The sequence below is a fragment of the Zootoca vivipara genome, chromosome 6 (assembly GCF_963506605.1).
Source record: "Zootoca vivipara chromosome 6, rZooViv1.1, whole genome shotgun sequence".
In the NCBI taxonomy this organism is placed as follows: Eukaryota; Metazoa; Chordata; class Lepidosauria; order Squamata; family Lacertidae; genus Zootoca; species Zootoca vivipara.
In genome coordinates, this window is record NC_083281.1 from 33272176 (window position 1) to 33294438 (window position 22263).

General features: G+C 47.3%; 1 protein-coding gene across 1 annotated transcript in view; it reads left to right on the top strand.

The window, feature by feature from the left end:
• Positions 1-22263, top strand: part of ASAP3 (ArfGAP with SH3 domain, ankyrin repeat and PH domain 3) — a 77891-nt gene that overhangs the window by 22581 nt on the left and 33047 nt on the right. Inside the window, exons 2-6 of the mRNA XM_035120399.2 lie at positions 222-294; positions 4949-5094; positions 12486-12560; positions 16170-16219; positions 17631-17757. Of these exons, the coding sequence (XP_034976290.2) occupies positions 222-294; positions 4949-5094; positions 12486-12560; positions 16170-16219; positions 17631-17757 (471 nt within the window). The remainder of the gene's footprint in view (positions 1-221; positions 295-4948; positions 5095-12485; positions 12561-16169; positions 16220-17630; positions 17758-22263) is intronic.

Genomic DNA, 22263 nt, shown 5'->3' on the forward strand with positions numbered 1-22263 from the left:
TCAATCTCCGTGCAGCCCACCCACCCCCTCCCCATGCTTGGGATCTCTCCACTCCAGATTCGGGTAGCCTGGCAGCTGCCTTGCACATCTGCCACAGGCCGGAGCTTCAAAGAGACTTTGTGTGGCCTCGCAATTCCCTCTTCCCGCCTCTTGGCTTGGCACTGCCCAGCAACTCTAACAAACCTTTGTGTCTTTCTCTCTCTCTCTCTTTTGCCTTGCAGAGCCTGGATGGAGACCAAGCCATTCTCCAGCGGATCAGGAAATATGTGAAAGCTATTCATGCTTCTGGGCTCAGTAAGTTAATGCTCTCTGCGTGCTGGTGTGGCTGCCAAGGGGTGGGGAAGAGTGGGGGGGACACCTTGGGGGGAACGGGTAGGTGCTGCCAGGTGTGTGCAAAGTGCAATCTGACCCCCCCCCCCCCGTACAGTGATAGCAGTGTCATTTGAATAACACAAAGTCGAGAAAGAAAATGAACTTTACTGGGCAAACTGAACAAAAGCAGCGCATAACTTGTGCATAACGTGAGGAGAAATAATCGGGGTTGTGGGTTTTTTTTGTCTTTTAGAACAGGCCTCCTTCAAAGCAGAAAGATATTCAGCAGTGCATACTGAGGAAAGGGTCCCTTAGAACTCCCACAGCCAATCAGAGCACAAGGATCATGCCATTCTGATTGGGTGCTAGGCAAACACTTCCACTACCACCCCCCTCTTGATTGGCTGTCTTAACTGTCATTAGAATGAACCCTTAGGCTACTAACCGAATGATCCCTGCTGTTGTACTTCAAATAATCGGGGAACTTGGGAAGCTGCCTCACACAGTCAGACCATTGGTCCATCTAGCTTGGCATTGTTCATGCTAATAGACAGTACCTTTCTACAGAGTTTTAATGTTGGACTATTTCCCAGGCCCTGCTTCGCCAGCTTCTTGCTTTTCTGATTTAAGCTCTGCCACCAAGTTGTTGCAGCCCTTCTCTTTTCCTGGATTTTGGAGAAACCCCCTTTAACCTCTTTCTTAGCGTTTCACTGGTCTAGTTCACAGTCCATCACCCGCAAAGTCTGGTGACCCTACAAGATGACTCTCTTTGGTGGGATATATGAATTGGAATCTGGATTTGCCCTCTCCCAGCTGCCCCATCACCAGACTGACCTTTTGCTTTCCCCACAGAAGCTGTGCTGTTTGTAAACATTCTGTGACAGCCTCCTTCGCAGCTAAACATATTTGGAGATTTTTATGAGGTTGCAGTGGCAGCAGGAGCACAATTTGCCTTTGTGCAAGGTTTAGCTGGTGTCAGCCTTGTGCAATCCGCTTTCAAAATACTGTATATAAATTGCAACACAAGACCTCTGGATTAGGATCCCTTTGAAGCGAAGGCATAACAAAATCTGCACTGAGCATTCTTGCCCTAGAACAGCACAAGTGAAGGATTTGGAACCTGCTGCCTTCCAGATGTTGCTAGACTACAACTCCCATCCTCTCCAAGCTGGCTGGGGCTGATGGGAGTAGTTGTTCAACAACATCTGGAGGGCAGCAGGTTGGTGAAGGGGGCCCCTGGTCCATGATGATGATGATGATTTATATATACAGTATGCCGCCCATCTGACTGGGTTGCCCCAGCCACTGTGAGAGGCTCTCAACAAAATGTTTAAAACACGCCAAAACCTCAAACATTAAAAATTTACATGTACAAGGCTGCCTTCAGATGTCTTCTAAAGGTCAGATAGTTGTTGATTTCCTTGACATCTGATGGGAGGGCGTTCCACAGGGTGGGCGTTACTACTGAGAAGGCCCTCTGCCTGGTTCCCTGTAACTTCACTTCTTGGAGCTTGTCAGGGAGTTGTTGTGGCTACTCCTGAGTAAAGACGCTCCAGTCCGTTGTGTCTTTAAAGGTTTTATTGTGCATGCTATTTACAGTGCAGAGATAGCAGAAAACATGACCGCCTAGTCACTCTCAGAACCCGGCAATGGCGCCCGTTGGCTTCGGGGCCAACATAATAACCTGGACTTCCTGAAACGCCGCCCCTTCGGCCTGCGTTTGGGCGCACGCCTCAATTTGGGCACCGGAAGGAGCGGTGTCACTTCTTCCCCTTGCTGGCTGGGATGGTGCCTGGGCTCTGATGCCTCCCTGAGCCGTCCCTCCTCCCCTAGATGGTCAGAGTGGTGCTGGGGCTCCGATACGTCACTGAGCCCTTCTTCCACCATCTGTTCCCCAGAGCGTTGTCAGGGCTCTGGTGCCTCGCTGAGCCTTCCCCCTTCCATTCCGCTTTCCCCTGACCCGCTGCTAGCACTGTCGCTGGGCGAAGTGCTGGTCAGGATTATCGGGAGAGGCTCCCTGTAGGGAGTCCCCCTGACAGAGCTGGACCTCAGTGTCCAGGCTGAAGGATGGGGGTAGAGAAGCTCCTTCAGGAATACTGGCCCGAAGCTATTTAGCGCTTTAATATCAGCACCAACACTTTGAATTGTGCTCGGAAACGTACTGGGAGCCAATGTAGGTCTTTCAAGACCAGTGTTATATGGTCCTGGCGGCCGCTCCCGGTCATCAGTGTAGCTGCTGCATTCTGGATTAGTTGTAGTTTGAGTCACCTTCAAAGGTAACTCCCAGTCCCTGTATATGCCACACATGCAGCTCAGGTTCATTCAAGAGGCCTAAAGGATGGTGTTGGAGGCTATTCAGGTTTCTCTCGCTGCTAATATTCTAGGACCCAGGTGTTAGGATCTCTTACACATGAGTAGGACCCTGGCAGAGAAACATGCCCGACTGGGATGATCTCTCCCTCCTGTCGATCCCTCGGGAGTTTCAAAAGCTTTCTTCAGCCCAAACATCACAGCGACTGATGCCAAGAAACATCAGCACACTTACGGATCTGCAGAGTTTGCGCAATTTCATGACAGAACTTAGTAGCTCAGCATTTGGCTAATCTACGTTTATTTACACATAAACACACACGGAGCACTGCAACATGGCTCCCTCTCTCTCTGGCATCAGGCAGCAAAGAGAATGAACAAAGGACAATAGTCCCACTTCAGGAACACACAGTAACACAAATATCCTGTCTTCGTCACTTCCCACTGTGGAATGAAAACATATACCATCATGAGACAGACAACAATCCCATGACAGCAAACACAGGGAAGGAATCTCTAACACCAGGAGCTCACGGACCACAGTGTTGGGCCGTGCCCTTTACTGGTGTAAGCAGACTGGAAGTGCTCGGGGCTGTTGTTTCCCTGAGGCCTCATTCTAAATAAAGCCCGCTGGATAATCTTGGGCCAGTCACAGTCTCTCATCCTGATTTGTTGTGAAGGTAAAATGGGGAGGAGTATGCCACCTTGAGCCGCTTCGAGGAAAGGGGTGATATAAATGCAATGAATGTACAAGGAATTAGGATCTGGATTTGCGCAAGTAGAGAACGAGGAGCATGCTCTAGTTATCTCTCGTTTGGACTACTGCAATGCGCTCTATGTGGGGCTACCTTTGAAGGTGACCCGGAAACTACAATTAATCCAGAATGCGGCAGCTAGACTGGTGACTGAGAGCAGCCGCCGAGACCACATAACACCGGTTGTGAAAGACCTGCATTGGCTCCCAGTACGTTTCCGAGCACAATTCAAAGTGTTGGTGTTGACCTTTAAAGCCCTAAACGGCCTCGGTCCAGTATACCTGAAGGAACGTCGCCTACTACATTGCTCTGCCCAGACACTGAGGTCCAGAGCCGAGGGCCTTCTGGTGGTTCCCTCGCTGTGAGAAGCCAAGTTACAGGGAACCAGGCAGAGGGCCTTCTCAGTAGCGGCATCCGCCCTGTGGAACGCCCTCCCACCAGATGTCAAAAAGAAAAGCAACTACCAGACTTTTAGAGGACATCTGAAGGCAGCCCTGTTCAGGGAAGCTTTTAATCTTTAAGAAATTGGTGTATTCTAATATTTCTGTTGGAAGCCACCCAGAGTGAGGAAACCCAGCCAGATGGGCGGGGTATAAATAATAAATTATTATTATTATTATTGTTATGAAAGGAAGTAAGTGAATAAAAATCTGCAATGGGGGTGTCAGATGTTGCTGGAGATGCAGTGGAAGAGGCTCAAATACGCACTACCCAGCCCTCTCCTCACAGCTGCTGGTGCACGCCCAGCACCACTGCCACAAATTGCTTTGCACAATTCAGCACATGCCTACATAATGCCCGACAGTTGGTGTTCCTGCTGGGCTATTAATGGGTGCTGGTCATGTTGGATATATATTACCTCCATGATCAGAGGCAGCATGCCTCCAACTATTCGTTGTTGGGGAACATGAGCTCTCTTTCCCTCATGGCCTGCTTGTTGGCTTCCCAGAGGTCTCTGCTTTGCCACGGTGAGAAACAAGATGATGAGCTAGGACAAATTCATACCATACATTTAAAACACACTGGCAGCACTTTAAATAGTCGTTGCTCTCCCCCCCCCCCGGTGAATTCTGGGAGCTGTGGTTTGTTTAAGGGCGCCGAGGCTTATTTTCCTAACTGAATTACATTTCCCAGAGTTCCCTAGCAAAAGAGATTGATGATTAAACTACTCTGGGACTAGTAGCTCTGTGATGGCAGCTCTCAGTGCCCTTAACAAACGACAGCAGAAGCCACAACTGCTTAAAGCGCATCATAGCGCTTTAAATGTATGGTGTGGAGGTGGTTCAGTATAAAGCAGGCATCCCCAAACTGCGGCCCTCCAGATGTTTTGGCCTACAACTCCCATGATCCCTAGCTAACAGGACCAGTGGTCAGGGATTATGGGAATTGTAGTCCAAAACATCTGGAGGGCCGAAGTTTGGGGATGCCTGGTATAATGCTCTTGTCTGACCCTGCAGGGCTATCTTCATGTTCAAATTCCACACACTGCTTTGCTTCTTCCCTGACTTCTGTGGGTATCTAGATCCGACAGAAACCTTCCTTTCTCCTGATTTTTGTGTCTTCTTCCTTAGCGCATGTGGAGAACGAGGAGCAGTACAGCGAAACTCTGGAGAACTTTGGCAGCAACCACCTTTCTCAGAACAATCACGAGCTTTCCACCGGATTCTTGAATCTGGCTGTCTTCACCAGGGAAGTGACAGCACTTTTCAAAAACCTGGTAAGGGGCGGCATTAGGTCTGCTTTTATTTTCCGTCAAAGATCTCCACTGCATTCTTCTTCTCAATCCAAATGTGTACACCACCTATTTAGAGAGAGGGGATATTCAACCAGACTCGGCACTTTTAATATGGGACCCGTTTCTTTAAAAGAAATGAATATGCCAACCTTCCTTAACCTCTACAACTCCCATAAGCCCCAGTCCAGAGGTTACTGTTGCTCACTAGGGCCACATTTGCAGCGTACATTTAAAGCACCATGATGGGAGAAAACAATGACTTTTTAAAAGTGGTACCACACTGCTTTAAATGTACAGTGTGGATGTGGCTAGGGTCTTTTATGCAGCCCCTTTAGAAAGATATTTATTATTCTGACATTAATGATGGAGGCTTACAGTCTTCTTTTTCATGCGCATCTGATGAGGTGGATTCAGGCCTGCAAAAGCTTACGCCGTAATTAATGCAATTACGTTCTTCAAAACTTTAAGGAAATCTGTTTCAGCCAAAGCAACAGAGATGACTTCATCTCTGGAAGGTGATGCAATTGTGAATGTGCCGGTCTTGTTTGGGGCAATAGGTTCCTATATTTCAACCCCTGCATTTCCATAAGCCATGTTTTCCTTACTGCTGTGTTTCCAGCTCTGAGTCCTCTGTTGATGCTGGGGCCCCTTATCACAAAGCAGGCTGCTGCTACGAGGTAGTCTGAGGGAAGGACTTTTATGAATAGGGTAGGAACTCTTGAAAGAACTAGGAGTGGGTGAATCTGTCAATTTCTGTTTCAGTTGTTTATTTTTACAATCTTCATTTCATTTCTCCATTTCCACATCAATTTGCATATATATGCATATACAGGTGAAACTTGGAAAATTACAATATCGTCAAAAAGTGCATTTATTTCAGTAATGCATCTTATTATTATTATTTATTTTTACAAATGCTTTCTTTTGGAAATTCCACAGTAATAAAACAAATAGTTACAATAATACAAAAATAAACATTGCTATTACATTTCATTAATTACATTCCATTTATAATTGACCCGCCTAATGACAAATAATTACAATTACAACAAATAAAGGCATGACATATCTTGCTTTGCATGTCATGCATCTATCTCATATATTGGTTTCACCTTTTAAGTTGCATTACTGAAATAAATGCACTTTTCATTGAGAATTCAACATACACAGTTTTGCACAGCTATTTTCCCCAAGGAAAGCATTTTATTCCATTATTTTCACTAACGTAGGAATTTTTACTAATGTAGTATACCTGAAGGAGCATCTCCACCCCCATTGTTCTGCCCGGACACTGAGGTCCAGTGCCGAGGGCCTTCTGGAGGTTCCCTTGCTGTGAGAAGCCAAGTTACAGGGAACCAGGCAGAGGGCCTTCTCAGTAGTGGCACCTGCCCTGTGGAATGCCCTCTCACCAGATGTCAAAGAGAAAAACAACTACCAGACTTTTAGAGGACATCTGAAGGCAGCCCTGTTTAGGGAAGCTTTTAATGTTTAATAAATTATTGTATTTTAATACTTCTTTTGGAAGCCGCCCAGAGTGGCTGGGGAAACCCAGCCAGATGGGTGGGGTATAAATAAATTATTATTATTATTATTATTATTATTATTATTATTATTATTTGTGCTTACCCTAGTATATGCATTTTTGTACTTATCTCCGGGTTAGTGATACTTGAAGTAGTACGACCTGTGGAGGGTGGCTGTGTTTTGGTGTGCAAACAAATGCAAACAGATGCAAACTCAACTCTTTTCTCACCTGTCCCTAAAAAAGGACCATTAGTGCTTGCATTTGTACTGGTTGGGCAGACGGAGAAGGAACATGGGCTGCCTCTGTGTGCCTTTGCTGCTTGTTGCCACTAATGGTGGTCTCATCCTGGCCCCTCCCTCAGCTTCCCCTTTGAACGTAAATCGGAAACCTCTGGGCAGCGGCTATGTTGTTTATGGCTGGGAACTGAAGGAACTGTGCACTGGGTTCTGTGTGCTAGAGCAGGCTCTGTCTGGGTATATTTGTTTTAAACAGAAGCCCCGTGTCTCATATTACAGCCCCTTTGCAAATGTGGAAGGAAAAATGTGGAAGGAAAGAAAGAAAAAATAAAGATGTAGAATGAAGAATGTGGAAGGAAAGAAAAAAAAACCTGTTTGATATGCCCCTAGCAGAAGAGCACATGAAAACAATGCTTGGGTATGTGCCACTTTAGACTGAGGTAGCTAATACGATGCCCTCCAGATGTTGCTGGAAAACAGCTCCCTGACCTTCCAGCTACTAACCCTGATGGCTGTGGTCTGCCTCCATTGTTGGAGGCAGTAACCCTTCTAAATGCCAGTTGCTGGAAACCACAGGAAGGGGCGAGTCCTGTGGGCGCTCAAGTCCTGCTTGCAGGCTTCCCGTAGGCAATCTGGTTGACAGCCTTGAGAGCAAGTGGCTTGATCCAGTAGGCTCTTAGGGTGTGTTGTTATTTCTCACTATGCTGGCCAGAGTTGACGAGACTCCAGCAATGCTTAAAGGGCACCATGTTGTCTACCTAGGGGTGAACCTGTGTCCTGCTTTAGAGAGGACAGCCCTGTAGGTTTGAAGAACTGTCCAGTCCCAAGCTTGTGTCACAGTGTTGACAGGCACAGAATGTCAAGAATTAACTCTTTATTGTCAAAAGGACACTTACAAGTTAGGAAAAGGCACGTCCATCAATCCTACGCCTCTCAGTTACCCCTAGGTGTGCACCTGATGATGCAGTTGCCGCAACAGAGAGCCCCACCCTTGGCTTATGTATCTCCTCTACCCAAGCTGCATGCAAGCAGGCGAAGACTCCACCTGCATGTGACCTTTTGCTCCTCCTGTTTCAGTCTTCTTCTGGTACTGGGAAACAGTGGAGCAGGAGAGGTGGGATCAGGAGGAGGAGGAGGAGGTGTGGAAGCCCTTGAGTCTACACCAGCTTGACTGATCTCTCCATCCTCCTGCTCTTGTTCTTCATTCTCCAGTCCTGCACTTCTGACTTGTCTCTCAGCTGTTACAGGTTCCCCCAGTTCCCTTCTTCCAAGTCAGTCTCCAACCTCCGCTTCTCCCAGTGCCCACTCCTCAATAGCCAGCCAGCACTCCTCAGTGTCCAGCCAGTCCCTGACATCTTGGTCTGAATATCAAGAGCTCTAAGAAAAGGAGCTTTTGATGCTTTTGAATTTTGAATTGATGCTTTTGAATTATGGTGCTGAAGGAGACTCTTGATAGTCCCATGGATTGCAAGAAAATCAAACCTATCCATTCTTAAGGAAATCAGCCCTGAGTGCTCACTGGAAGGACAGATCGTGAAGCTGAGGCTCCAATACTTTGGCCACCTCATGAGAAGAGAAGAATCCTTGGAAAAGACCTTGATGTTGGGAAAGATGGAGGGCACTAGGAGAAAGGGATGACAGAGGACGAGATGGTTGGACAGTGTTCTCGAAGCTACGAACATGAGTTTGACCAAACTGCGGGAGGCAGTGGAAGACAGGAGTGCCTGGCGTGCTATGGTCCATGGGGTCACGAAGAGTCGGACACGACTAAACGACTAAACAACAACAACAAGAAAAGGAGAGCAGGAGGGGCCTTGAAGTCACCCTTCTGCTGTTAGATCCTGGACAGCAGACTTGAGTTGCTGTGCTGAACAGCACACAGGTCATATGCTCAAAGTCTTCCCTGCTATGGTGTGATGGATTGTATTTCTATTTAGATTATAGTAGTTATTTCTAAATTGGCACACCTAGGCCTGTAGCTCAATGACAAAGCATCAGCTTTACATGCAGAATGTCCCAGGTTCAATCCCTGGCCTCTCCAGCTCAGGACATCTGGCCTGGTGTCCTGTTATCACCATGGCCAACCAGGTACCTATAGGAAACACGCAAGCAGGACCTGAGTGCAACAGAACCTCTCCACTCTTGTAGTTTCCTGCAGTGGTATTCAGAAGTGTTTCTGCCTGTGACCATGGAGGTAGGGCTGGGAATGTCCCCTGTCCGAAACCCTGAAGAGGTGTTACCATCCACTGTAGGCTTTGTATTGAGTCAGTGTTTCTCAAACTTGGGTCCCCAGCTGTTGTTGGACTACAACTCCCATCATCCCTAGCTAGCAGGACCAGTGGTCAGGGATGATGGGAGCTGTAGCCCAACAACAGCTGGGACCCAAGTTTGAGAAACACTGATAGAAGGACCCAATAAATAGTCTGTTGAGGTATAAGGCAACGTCCTGTGTTCCCATCCATATTCATATTCAAATTTTGTTGTTGCATAAGTGGCCATCCTATGACTACTCCTGCCTTAGGCAGACCCAGCATGCTGATGCAAAATGGTGACATCACAGGAGTGGCTGTTGCCTTCTGTAAAGTTCTGTGAACAGGACTGTTTCTACGATGAAGCAGAATTGAGGCAGCCAGAAATGCTGGTTGTCAGGGAGTGGCAGCCAGGTCCTGGAGGTTTCAGAGCCTGCCCTGCACTCCCTAACCTAGCTGCCCACCCTTTGGTGCAGTGGAGGAGGATGCCTCACCAGGAATACTGTTCTGCAACGTTCAATGAAACAAGCTGAGCACCCGATGGCCCAGGAAGGGCCGTAGCTCAGTGGAACATCTGTATTTGCATGCAGTATAAGGCGGATTCCTATGTTCTTCAGAGCTGCGCTGTGGTTTCTTCAGCTGTGCCTGTAGCACATCTGTACTTGATCACAATCTACAGCCGTGGTTCCATTTTGCTTATTCTGAGTCAGCAAGTCAGTGGGTGGCACTGACTTGGTTTCATGTGTAGGTTCTTCAGCACAGCCACATAAAACTCACAGGGTGGGTTTTCTTTATTTTGTTCTCTCCTCCTTTTCTCTCCCAAGAGAGGTTGGTCCAAGTCTTTGAATTATAGAATTTTAGAGTTGGAAAGGGACCCCAAGGTCATCTATTCCAACTCCCTGCAATGCAGGAACCTCAGCTAAAGCATCCATGACAGATGGCCATCCAACCTCTGTTTAAAAACCTCCAAGGAAGGACCTCTCGTGGGAGTCTTTTCAACTGCTGAACAGCTCTTACTGTCAGAAATGTTTTCGGAATATTTAGTCGGAATCTTCTTTCTTGCAACTTGAAGCTGTTGGTTCAAGTCCTATTGTTCAGAGCAGGTGAAAACAAGCATGCTCCCTCCTCCATGTGACTGCCTTTAAGGTATCTGAAGATGGCTATCATATCTCCTCTCAGTCTCCTCTTTTCCAGGGGCAGAACATACCCACCTCCTTCAAGCACTCCTCATAAGGCTTAGTTTCCAGGCCCTTGATCATCTTGGTTAACCTCCTCTACACACATTCCAGCTTATCAACATTCTATTTAAATTGTGGTGCCCAGAATTGGACATACTATTCCAAATGTGGTCTGGCCAAGGCAGAATAGAATGGTACTATGGTACTTCCCTTGATCTGGACACTATACTTCAGTTGATGCAGCCTGGAATAGCATTAGTTTTCTTCTTCTTCTGTGCACCACACACTGTTGACTCATGTTAACCAAGACCCTTAGATCCTTTTCACATGTACTCACAAGAGTAGCCAGGTGTCCCCCATCCTATATTTGTGCATCTGGTTCTTCCTGCCTAAGTGCAGAACCTTACATTTGTCCCTATTGAAATTCATTTTGTTAGCTTGTGCCCAGTTCTCCTATCTGTTAAGGTCATTTTGAATTCTGATTCTGTCTTCTGCAGCTTTAGCTACCCCTCCCAGTTAGGTGTCATCTGCAAATTTGATAAGCATCCCCTCAATTCCTTCATCCAAGTCATAAAGACATTGAACAACAACGGCTCCAGGACAGGACCCTGCGGCGCTGCACTTGTCACTTTTTTCCAGGATGACAAGGAACCATTAATGAGTACTTTTTGGGTTCGTTCAGTCAACCAGCTACAAATCCACCTAACAGTTACCTCATTCAACCCACATTTTACCAGCTTCCTTGCAAGAATATCATGGGGGACTTTGTCAAAAGCCTTACTGAAATCAAGATACATTATGTCCACAGCACTTTCCTGATCCACGAAGTTTGTACTTCCATCAAAAAACGGAAATCAGATTGCTCTGGCGTGACTTATTTTTGAGAAACCCATGCTGGGTCTTAGTAATCATAGCATCCTTTTCAAAATACTCACAGACTGACTTCTTGGATGCTTGGGAGGTAGTCCTGTAGGCTGTCAGGTCCCCGACTGAACCAGGCTTGTTCCTTTTGCCTCTGGTCATGTTATGGTTTTGGCCATGTGATTCTCTCAACTGACCCCCCCCTTCCGCTTTCCAGCTGTGGGTTGTGGTTTTTGCATGGCAGGGAGAAAGGGCTGACTTGCCTGTGGGTTTTGTGGCAGTGGAGGAGTAGATGTGGCTTGTGGGCAGACCAGACATTTTTGTGCCTTGCAGCTATCTGAGGCTGCCCTGGAGTCTCCTGCACAGGAAGACTCTTGCCATGAGACAAATGGAGGAGGTTTAGCATCTCCAGTCTCTACACACACACACCCCTTGCCACTGTTTCCATTTCTGCATGCCACCCCAAATCTGGCCTGCTTGAGGGGTGGGGGAAGAAGAGCAGGAAACAATATTTATCTTAGTTGGAGTGAGGCTTGCATAGTCCAATAAATAAGAGTCCCTTTCTAGACCCCAGACACAAACCCCACCTGGCAGTGAGAACGCCAGGGGGAAAAAAATCTTGGGGGGGGGGTGGCTGGCACAGAAGCGGCAAAGCATATTTCTAGTTAAGCATGCTGTGTCCCACATGCTAAGATCTCTGAAAAGAAAAAAGTGTTAATAACAGGATTCCAGCAATGCAGGGGGGAATGGGGGTACAAGCTCCTTGGTTTTGGGGGCCCTCACCCCCTGCCCCATCTTGTGCCACACATGTTCCCCAGCCACACCCCATCTGCCCAAGCCGTGCCCCCCACCAGCGCTGATTCACACCCTGCTTGAGTGCATTTGCCTGGCTTGAATAACAGAACCATAGAATTTTAGGTTTGGAAGGGGGATCCCAAGGGTCCTACCAGACTTTTAGAGGACATCTGAAGGCAGCCCTGTTTAGGGAAGCTTTTAATGTTTAATAAATTATTGTATTTTAATATTTCTGTTGGAAGGCGCCAAGAGTGGCTGGGGAAGAGTGGGTGGGGTATAAACAAACAAATAAATAATAATAACCTATTTATAGCAAAAAGAGGCCATGTGTGTGTGTGTGGTGTGTGTTTAAAAATAATGGCATGAGCTTCATTAAACTTCTGCTTCAGCTTTTGACCAAGATTTGGTTCCTACATCTGTGTTAGAAGCATAAATAAAAATGCATCGCAAATGAATGCCAACCTGGGTAAAAGGGCCTGCCTAGCTGAGCACTAATGGCTGCATATGTTTTTATTTGTGGCTCTTCCAGGTGCAGAATCTGAACAATATTGTCTCCTTTCCTCTGGACAGCTTGCTGAAAGGGCAACTTAAAGATAGCCGGCTGGTAGGTGTCCTTTAAAAAGCATGTATGCATGGTATGTGTTCAAGGGCCTAGTTGAGGAAGATGTGTCCAAATAGAGGTGCCTGGGTCCCATGGTTTGATGTCCTAACACATCGCTTGTTCTGTTGTGCCAGTGTCTTGACAAGTGCACTGAAGAATGGAAATCTTAAATTAAAAATCACCTGCAAAATGTGTGCAGTTTAAATGTGGACTTTTCTTGGATTCTTAAGAAAAAAGGAATGCTCAAAACAGACCTATGATGTAGTGCCTGTGTAATTAAACGAATTGGGATGCAATTTACTGATTTATTATATTGCATTTATAGCCCTCTCTTATTTACAAAAGATCCTAGGGTGGCTAATACTTCTGTGATAAAAAAAGAAAAATACAAAAATGAAATAGACTTATTTAAAACATTTTAAAAGATGAATGCCTCACACAACAAAAAACTCACAAGACGAAAGCGTTTTGCGATGTTTTTGGTGACTCGCAAGACGACGTTTTCTATGGCTGTGCTTCGCAAGATGAATTTTTTGTGGTTTTGTTTGGTTTTTTTGCCGCAGCAAACCGCGCTTCGCAAGGCGAAATCATCGCAAGACGAAGCGACTCGCGGAACGGATTAATTTCGTCTTGCGAGGCATCACTGTATCTAAAACCAAGAAACCACAAGCATCTAAAACAAATTTAAGAGCAGATGTAACCAAAGTTTTCAGCAGGTGTCTAAAACAGTACAGTGATCGTCCTTGCCCAATATTAGCAGGCAGGGAGTTCCAAAGTTTAGGTTGTTGCCACGCTAAAGGAACGGCTCTTTCAAACACAGAATGAACATGGCACAACACTTGCAGAAGTGCAGGATTGCAAGAAGTGCAATCTGCAAAAGATTCTGCGAACTGGAGGAATTGAGTCAAGCACGTATGGGATAAGGCGATCCCTTAAGTAATCTGGTCCCAAGCCGTTAAGTGCTTTATACCAAGAGTAACACCTTGAACTCAGCCCAGTCACAAATTGGCAGCCAGTGCATATTTTTGAGCACAGGTGTGCAATATGCTGACTCTCACTTGTGCCAGCAATCATGCTGTAGCATTTTGCATTAGCTGAAGTTTCTGGACCAAGTACAAGGGAAGCCCAATGTGGGGTACATTGCAGTAGCCCTGCCTTGAATTGGACCACTTAGCCCATCCCTTCTAGTAAGCAGACATTATGTTATGCAGAAAACCCAAGGCATGCTGCTTTTTTATTTTTATTTTTATGAGAAGACTGTATCAGAAAATGTTTCTGTGATGTAATGAAAGAGTGGTAATAAATTTAGCATATTCAGCTAAACCTCATAATAGTATATCATTAGGGTACAGTGGAATTGCACACGTATGCATATTTTATTGGGAGCATTCCCCGACTGAGCTGGACGGGACTTTCTTCTGCATAACCGTGCAGAGGAGCTAGCTGCCGGTGTCCACAGTAGCTGTGGAGAGCCTAGATCTCCTGAATTCATATTTAAATTCCATTTACATTGCTCCATACCTATACCTATATATATTTAAGGATATTAGCATAATATTTTGTAATCTGGGTCGGTGTCAGGAAGGTGTATTTTTTTTCTTTTTTCTCTGTTCTTTTTGTTTCTGTAATAACTCAATAAAAAAAGGAAGAAGCTGCCTTATACATGGTCAAACCATCTCCCTTGGCATTGTCTACAGTGGCTGGCAGTGGCACTCCAGGGTTTTAGATGGGGGCACTCCAAGTCCTACCTGGAGATTCCAGGAGCTGAACATGGGACCTTCTGCATGCAAAGCAGATGCTCTAGCAAGCACCGTATATCGGTTGCATGTTAGAACTTTTGAGTGGGGAATCCTGCTATGTCTGCCTTTCCCTTCCTAAGCCTTGTTTCCTGGTGTATTCTCCCCAGTCCAGGGAAAACTGGCAAGACTGGAAAGGCAGCTCTATGCTACACATTTCTGTGTGGTAGACTGTGCCACATTTTTTATTGAGGGAGAAATGGTGCGTTTGGTTTTTACAATCCCTCCCTCTTAGCAGCTCAGCGCACTTGGTTGCTGTGGCACTAATGCTTGTAGCATAGTGGCACTTCTGTGGGTCTGCCTACCAATGCAGCTCATAGGGTAGTAGTGGTGCTCTGTGCATGTCAGGTGTGAGATCCTGCCCCCCTCTGAAATACAATTTGCTCATGCATGCAAGGGGAAGCTCCTCCCATCAGAATCCAGTTTTCTTTCCCTCTCCCTCCCCATTGCCCCAAATCTTTTCCACTGTGGTGGCGTGTTAGACTCTGGCATGAAAGACCTGGGTGCAAATCTCCACTCAGCCATAAAGCTCCCTGGGTGGCCAGTTACTGCCGCTAAGCCTAACCTACCTTGCAGGGTTGCTATGGAGATTATACGAGGGGAAGAACCATGTATGCCACCTTGAGCTCCTTTTCCCTTTGCATCACACCCTGAGATCCAGTTCAGCAGCTTTTTCCTTTGACACCTGGGCTCAGGGCAGAGTGACATCAACAAGTCCTGGTCTGTGGTGCAACCCTGAAGGCGTGGGGTGTTTGTCGAAATAGCAAGCCAGAGGCTGCAACTGCAGATACGCCGTAAATCTCCTTGACTCTCTTCTCCTGCACAGGGAACCCTTGAGCTTTCCCCTCTTGCCCTTCCCCATTGAGGTAGGCTAGCTACTTCGCACACCTAGACCTCTTTCACACCATACATTTGAAGCACTTTGGTACCACTTTATTAAACGGTCACGGCTTGCCCCAAGGAATTCTGGGAGCTCTAGTTTCTCAAGGGTGCAGGGAGTTGTTAGGGAAAACCCCTTTCCTCCTCCTAGAGTTGCAATTCCCAGAGTGGTTTAACAACCAATCCCTCTTCACAGGGAACTCTGGGAACTGGGGCGACCCTCTGGATTGGTTGTGAGCAAGAAAGCAGGAAGTTGGGTGCTGACTGAAGGCGGACTGAAGTTGGTGGGCGGTTCTCCACTTGCCCTAATGGTCCAAACTTGCTTTTACTTTCCTCTTTTGCATGACTGGTGCTGTGTTGGCTGCACAAGGATCTCCACTTGAAAAATTCAGCTTGATCATATATATTTGTGTATATATATGTGTGTGTATAAACAAACACCCAGGCTGTTTTCTGCACAGTTGCCATGTAAGAAACCTGCTTGGTTCCGACCAATGAATGCAAAAGGAATGATACTTAGGCGCTTGGGGCATTTAAAAAATAAACAAACCCAGACTTTTGTTTTCTAGGCTCTTGCAAGAATCCCTTAGCACTCTCCCCACATCCATTCCCCACAGCAGAATTCTGGCTCCAGGCCTGCTGAACAGATGCCCTTTCTGTCCCATGGCCAAATGGCCCTACGGTCCAGAAATCAACTGAAGTGCAGAGAAGCGTAGACTCGGATTTTTCAGCCTCTGGCCGGGGAATGCTTCTGTTGAGATGGCTTAACAGCTAACAACTTCTCCTTGCTGTAATCAATATGTCCTGCTTTCATGGAATTGGCAGGAGGAAATGTTTTGGTGGCTCGGTAGGGGGTGGCTGCTCCCTCGTCCCATCTCTTCCCCGCCACTCCGCCTTGGGGACTCCACTGCTAACTCTGCCCCCTCTTGCTTGGCAGGATTCCAAGAAGCAGATTGAAAAGGCCTGGAAGGATTATGAGACCAAAGTGTAAGTAACCCCTGCTGCCTCTGGCTCATTTCCCCATCTCTCAAACAAAGGTGTTTTGTTGTGGGTTCAGCGGCATGGGAGGTGGCAGAGCTGGCGTCCGCCAATGAGACGGCTATTTATTAATTTGTGCTGCTGCGCTGTCTAGTACCATTCTGGTGGCTGTGCTAGAACCTGTAGCTTGCCAGCAGAAAGGTCCCCAGGTTCAATTCGTGGTGTTCTCCAGGAGGGGCTGGAAAATGCTCTTTTCTGATATCTCGAATAGCTGCTATTTGTCAGTATAGATCAGAGGTGGACCAGTGGACCCTTCACATGCTATTGAACCATAACACCCATCCCCATTGACTATTGTCCTTGCTGGCTAGGGCTGGTGGGACTGTTTGGGGACACCAGGTTGGGCAAGACAGTTCTAGGTCCTCTGAAGCCTCCAGATCCGACTTGGAGAGTAGGATGAGATTAGCAAAGGGCTGATGGGAGTTGTAGTCTAGCAACATCTGGAAAGCTGGTTTCTCCATCCTTGCATAGGTAATACTGAGCTAAATGGACCAGTAGTTGGACTCTTATGTTTCCTAGCTCTGATCTCCATTATATTTCTGCAGGATCTCTCTTCCCCCCCCCAATAAAACAAACAGAAAAGTGTTTAGTTATTGCATTGGTCCCAGAGGTAACGAAATGGGCCACAGCAGTTGCATCCCACGGGCGAACACCCCTACTTAACACGTGACATTTTTTTTCTGCCATGTAGCTGCTTGCTTGCAGCCTGTATGAGTACAACTGTGGTAGGATCACCACTTATGCACCACCAAGGTAAAAAGGATAGACGAAGACACATGCCTGCATAGAATTGCATGCTCTAATTTATATGTATGGGTGCCAATCTAGAAATAATTACTATTATGTAATTAGACATATAATACATAGTGCAGCTTGCCATAACAGGAAAGGCTGTGAGTTGTGTAAGAACATAAGAGGCCTGCTGGATCAGGCCTAAGATCCATCTAGTTCATCATCTTGCTGTCACAGTGGCCAAACTGGATGCGCCAATGGGAGACCCACAAGCAGGGCATTGGGTGCAACAGTGCTCTCCCCAGTTGTATTCTCCCCAGCATCTGGCATTCGGAGGCATACTGGCTCATAGCACAGGTAGAACATAGCCATGGAGCCTAGGAGCCTAGGAGCTTCCATGAATTTGTCTAAAACCCTTTTAAATGCATCTAGGCTGGTGGCTGTCGCAGGCTCATACACAGTCGACACCATCTCTAAGCCATGGGTGTAGTTGGGGATGGGGAACCTGTGTCCCTCCAGATGTTGTTGGACTCCAACACCCATCAGCACCCCAGTCAGCACAGCCAGTGATCAAGGCCGATGGGAGTTGTAGCTGTTGCATTATCTTTGGCATTCCTCATTCCCCTAGAGCAAAGATGGAAAAGGAGAAGGAGCGAGCCAAGATATCTGGAGTCATTCAGGCCGAACCATCGGCTGCAGAAATCGCCGAGGACCTGCAGAAGGAGCGCCGCACTTTCCAGCTTCAGATGTGTGAGGTGGGAACTCCCTGAAAATGATGGTGTTTGTTCCTGCTAGGATTGGATGCTTGACCCTGACAGCAAAGCCTTGGCTGGGTCCCGTGTGGGCATAGCTGCATAGGTGCTTGGGATTAACTGGCCCTCAGCAGATAATTAGGCCCTTTGGCTCAAACCTAAAGACTCTGGGAGACTTATTTGATACTTTCTGGCTTTCTGGGCTGTTCATTTGACCCAGGAGTAGAAAACTCCCCCCCCCCCCCGAGGACACCTTCTCTCAGGGGTAATCTGTTGGGGACTGGATGCTATTGGTGTATTATTATTATTATTTAGTTATTATTATAGTTATTATTATATAGTTATTTGTTGCACCTACTAGTCGCTTTCTAAAATGAGAAGAAACTCAAAGCCACAACAAAAAAGTAGCACCTAGATTAAAACCAATGTAAAACTGAAACAAAGTAAAAGCTAAAAACACGTTCATATTTATAGAAAAGGCACTGGGGGAGGCCACAGATATCAAAACCCCTCCTAATTAAAGGCCTTGGCCTGGCAGGGGAGAACACAAAGCTTTTGCCTGGCTCCTAAAAATTGATAGTGATCACACTAGGTATGCCTTACAGGGGGAGAGTGTTCCATAAGCAGGGAGCCACCACCGAGAAGGCCTGTTCTTGTGTTGGTTCACGTGGGGAGAGGTAGTCCTTGAGTATACAGAATGTGCAGAGAGACCAATATAGCTACTGCTCTGGAAAGCAAATGAGAGCAACTCCTTTCTGACTTTAGTGTGCCTCCTAAACACACAATGCACACATGTACACATGCCTACAAGTTTGTTCCTGGGAGCCTGAGGAAATACCTTTTTCCCAAATCACGCAACCAGGAAAAAGGAAAGAAAGTTATTAAATTGGAGGGGGATGTTAAAACTGGTGGGGAATCCTTTTGGCCTGGTGGGACGCATTATTATCTCCCATCCCCTTCCACAGGGCCAACTCTGAGAGGTGGGCATGGCCATCTCAGACATCATGATGGTGTCAGGTGAGTGATAGGTGGGTGGTCCCTCCCACTTCTCAAAATTGACACACAGAGTGGGGGGGCAAGGTCTGCTTTGCCAGCACATTCCCTGGAGGGTGGGGGGACATGCTGGCGTAGTAGTACCAAGCACAATTGAAATCAACCCCCCCTTCCCTTCAGCTGATGTGACCCAGTGATGCAAGCTGTGGTTTGGAGAAAATGGTCTCATGGGCCAAGATGGATGCCCTGGTGGGCCAGGATTGGTGCACAGGCTGGACACTCTCTGCCCCTGCTTTGAAAAGCCAGGACAAATAAGGAGGAAATTAACAGGATGGAAGGAACTCTGATAGGATAGAACGGGAATACTCAACGTGATGCCCTCCAGATGTTGTTGAAGAGCATATTCCCCCATCCCTGTTGGCTGAGGCTGTTGGGAGTTGGAGTCCAGCAACATTTGGAGAGAACCACATTGTCTAGAAAAATGGGGCAACTTCAGGAGGCATCAGGGCTTAGAATGTCTCCTCAGCTGGAGGCCCAAACCTTTCCCTGTTGCATTTTTCTGGAAAGGATGCTTGGAAGAGGCTGACTTTCACCAAAGGCCAGAGTATGACTGGGGGAGACACAATAAAGCTAATGATAACAACCCCTCCCATGTAGGAAGGAATCCAAGCAGCTGGAAATGTTTTCTAATAGCTACACATCTCCCCTCCCAACTCCGCCGCCTGTTGCAGCCCTGCTGTTCTCCCAACCAGTCATACAGCACTGGATTGTCCCAAAGGTGTATTAAACACTTTGTGATTGGACGGCGGAATCCACAAATTTATGGAAACCACATACCTCTGGCAGCCTCTCCGCAGCATTGCTGGGCTGTCTCCGGAGAACATTTTTTCCATTGCATTCTGAGAGATTCTCTCTGGCTCCATGGAACTTGTTGCATATGCTTAAAGGCAGCCACCTGAGCTCTGGACCTGCCAAAGAATGACTTTGACTTGGCAAAAGGAGCTTGTCTTTCTTGCATGTTGCAATACGCAAGGGAGCCTTGCCTAGCAATACGGTGCTAGTTAGTTCTGTACATTTCCTGGTTGCTTGCAAGGCCCGCAGCTGTGGATGCGTCAAGACTTGTTTGTGTCTGTTACCAACAGCTGTCGTGTGTGACTTGCATTTGTCAGAGCAATATGTGCAGATATCATGAAAAGGTGCATTCGTAGGGGCATCCAGACTTAGTTGTGCTTCTAGCAGACAGAATGGATACAACCAGGTAGATGTGGAGGCAGATCATAGCCTTTGTGACTAGTAGTAGCCATCAGGCAGCCCTCTCCTCCATGCATTTGTCTAATCGTCTTTTAAAGCCATCTTGGTTGCTGGCTTGGTCATTGCCTCCTGCATGAGCAAGTTCCATAACTATGCACTCCAGCCTTAGTCCCTGACACCATGAGAGACCAGGCACAACCCCCTTCTCTCTACTACAGCAGGAGGTAAGAGCACACTTCCTCTGCTGGGTAGCCAAGTCGCAAGGGACACATTTCCCTTACTGCTGAAACAGCCCTCTCCAGCTTTTCAGAGCTGGATGAGAAATCAGGGGCTCTGATGCCAACCCCAACTTTCTGCTTGGAATTGGGGATAATTTCTTGTCACTTGTTCTAAGCCAGGATGTGATACCCCTGGCTCTGGGCCCACCTGTGTCTGGGGCTCCCCCAGCTGCGCCCTGTACTCTCTCTGAGTGCTTTTGCTGAATATGTATCGTTGGTGAGGCCTCTTCCTTCCTTCCTTGCTTAGATGGAGGCTGAGCGTGAGTGTGAGTGTAAAGCCCTGGCATTTGCACGGCCTACTGTACAAATGTGAGAGTCTGATCTGTTGCCCACTGATCTGAGCCCACTGTTCCCCTCTGGCCCATGGTGGCAAGTGACCTGTTGATAGGGCGGCCAACAGGAAGTGGAAACGGAGCCAATGGCGAGCAGGGCCAACTAATTCTAGTGACATTCCCATCCTGCCTGCTGAATTCTACAAGGGCGGCACTGTTGGAAGCTGTAACTCTCTGGACTGTAGGCTCACAACCACACCATCCATTTAAAGCACATAGCCCCGCCCCCCCAAAATATATATATCACAGGATCTGTAGTTTAAGGGTGCTGGAAATTGTAGCTCTGTGGTGGGAAAAGTTCCCAGCATTCTTTGGGGAAAGCCATATGCTCTAAACACATGATGTGTGTGGGGGGGATCTAAGAAAATAGGCAGGTGATGGCTGATTGAGAGCAGACTGAGGTTGGTGGGGCAGTGCCCCAATTGCCCTGGTGAACCAGCTTCCAACAGTCTCTGGCTAGTGCCGGCCAGTTGCTTCTGGACCCGCCGATCACTGGCATGCGAGGTTGCCCATGGAAGGATGCAGCCCTCCGCCTGAAAAAGGTTCCACTCCTGCCCTCTTAGTTTTCCAAAGCTCAGTGCAACTGTGGCGATGGATGATCGCTGCCCCTTCCTGACACCAGCTGCCTCTTGTTACTCTCGCCAGAGAGCAATCGACACTTGCCGTGGCGAGGATGGTGAGCGCTGCAGAATGGTGGACTCCTGCTTGTGAGTGCAAGACTTGCCTTCCTGTCGCGCTCAGATCCTGCTTGGCGGCTTCCTTTAATGACATCTGGTTGGCTGTCCTATGAACCAGGATGGGGCTGCAGGGTTCCTATGTTCTTGCAGTAGTTTCCAGCCATTCTGTCTCTGGTGCCCCTTGGTGTAATATTATGTACAGCTATTGGGGGAAAGAAATACCCTCCTCACCCCCAGCTGCTTAAGGCGACAGTCTTTGCAGGTCGGTGAAACAGGTTAATGTGAGTTTTGGCTCCCGAGGGGCATCCAGCCATCTTGATATGTGTGGTTTTCAGCTGTGCGAGAAATCGGAAGAGGAGGCTGACTGTTGGCTCCTTGTGAGCTGCGAAGGGCTGGGTTTTCCAGAAGGGTTAAAAGAGCTCCCCAGAGTTGGGCGAGTGGCAGCTTCCCTCTTCCTTTGTGTGGTTTTTTTTCCTTTCTTTCTTCCTTGATTTGGGTGGAAGGGTTGGGGCTCCGCCAGCGAGTGAGTCATCCCTTTGAATAGCTTCACTGTTAAATAAATAACAGCACATGGAAGCACTCCTTCTTCACTCGCAGCTCTGTGCCAGAGGAGCAATAGCAGGAGGGGAAAGATATGAGGCGTGTCTAGTATATCTAGGGAAGCAGGCGCCTGTTTTACTTTTCTTAAATTTTTTTTTTACTTATGCAACTTGTATACTGCTTTCCCCCAAAGCAGCTGATGACACAACAAGAATGCAAACTGGTGCCTTAGCGTTCAAAACACAGTATGCCAGTCCAAATAGATTCATTTTGATACTGTAAGCACTATGAAATTTTAAATTCTAACACAAAATATTTAGGTGCATCAGTTAATATTGAATTACAGAATTGTAGGGTTGTAGGGTTGGAAGGGACCCCAAAGGTCATTTAATCCTAGAATTGTAGCATTGAAAGGGACCTCGAGGGTCATCTAGTCCA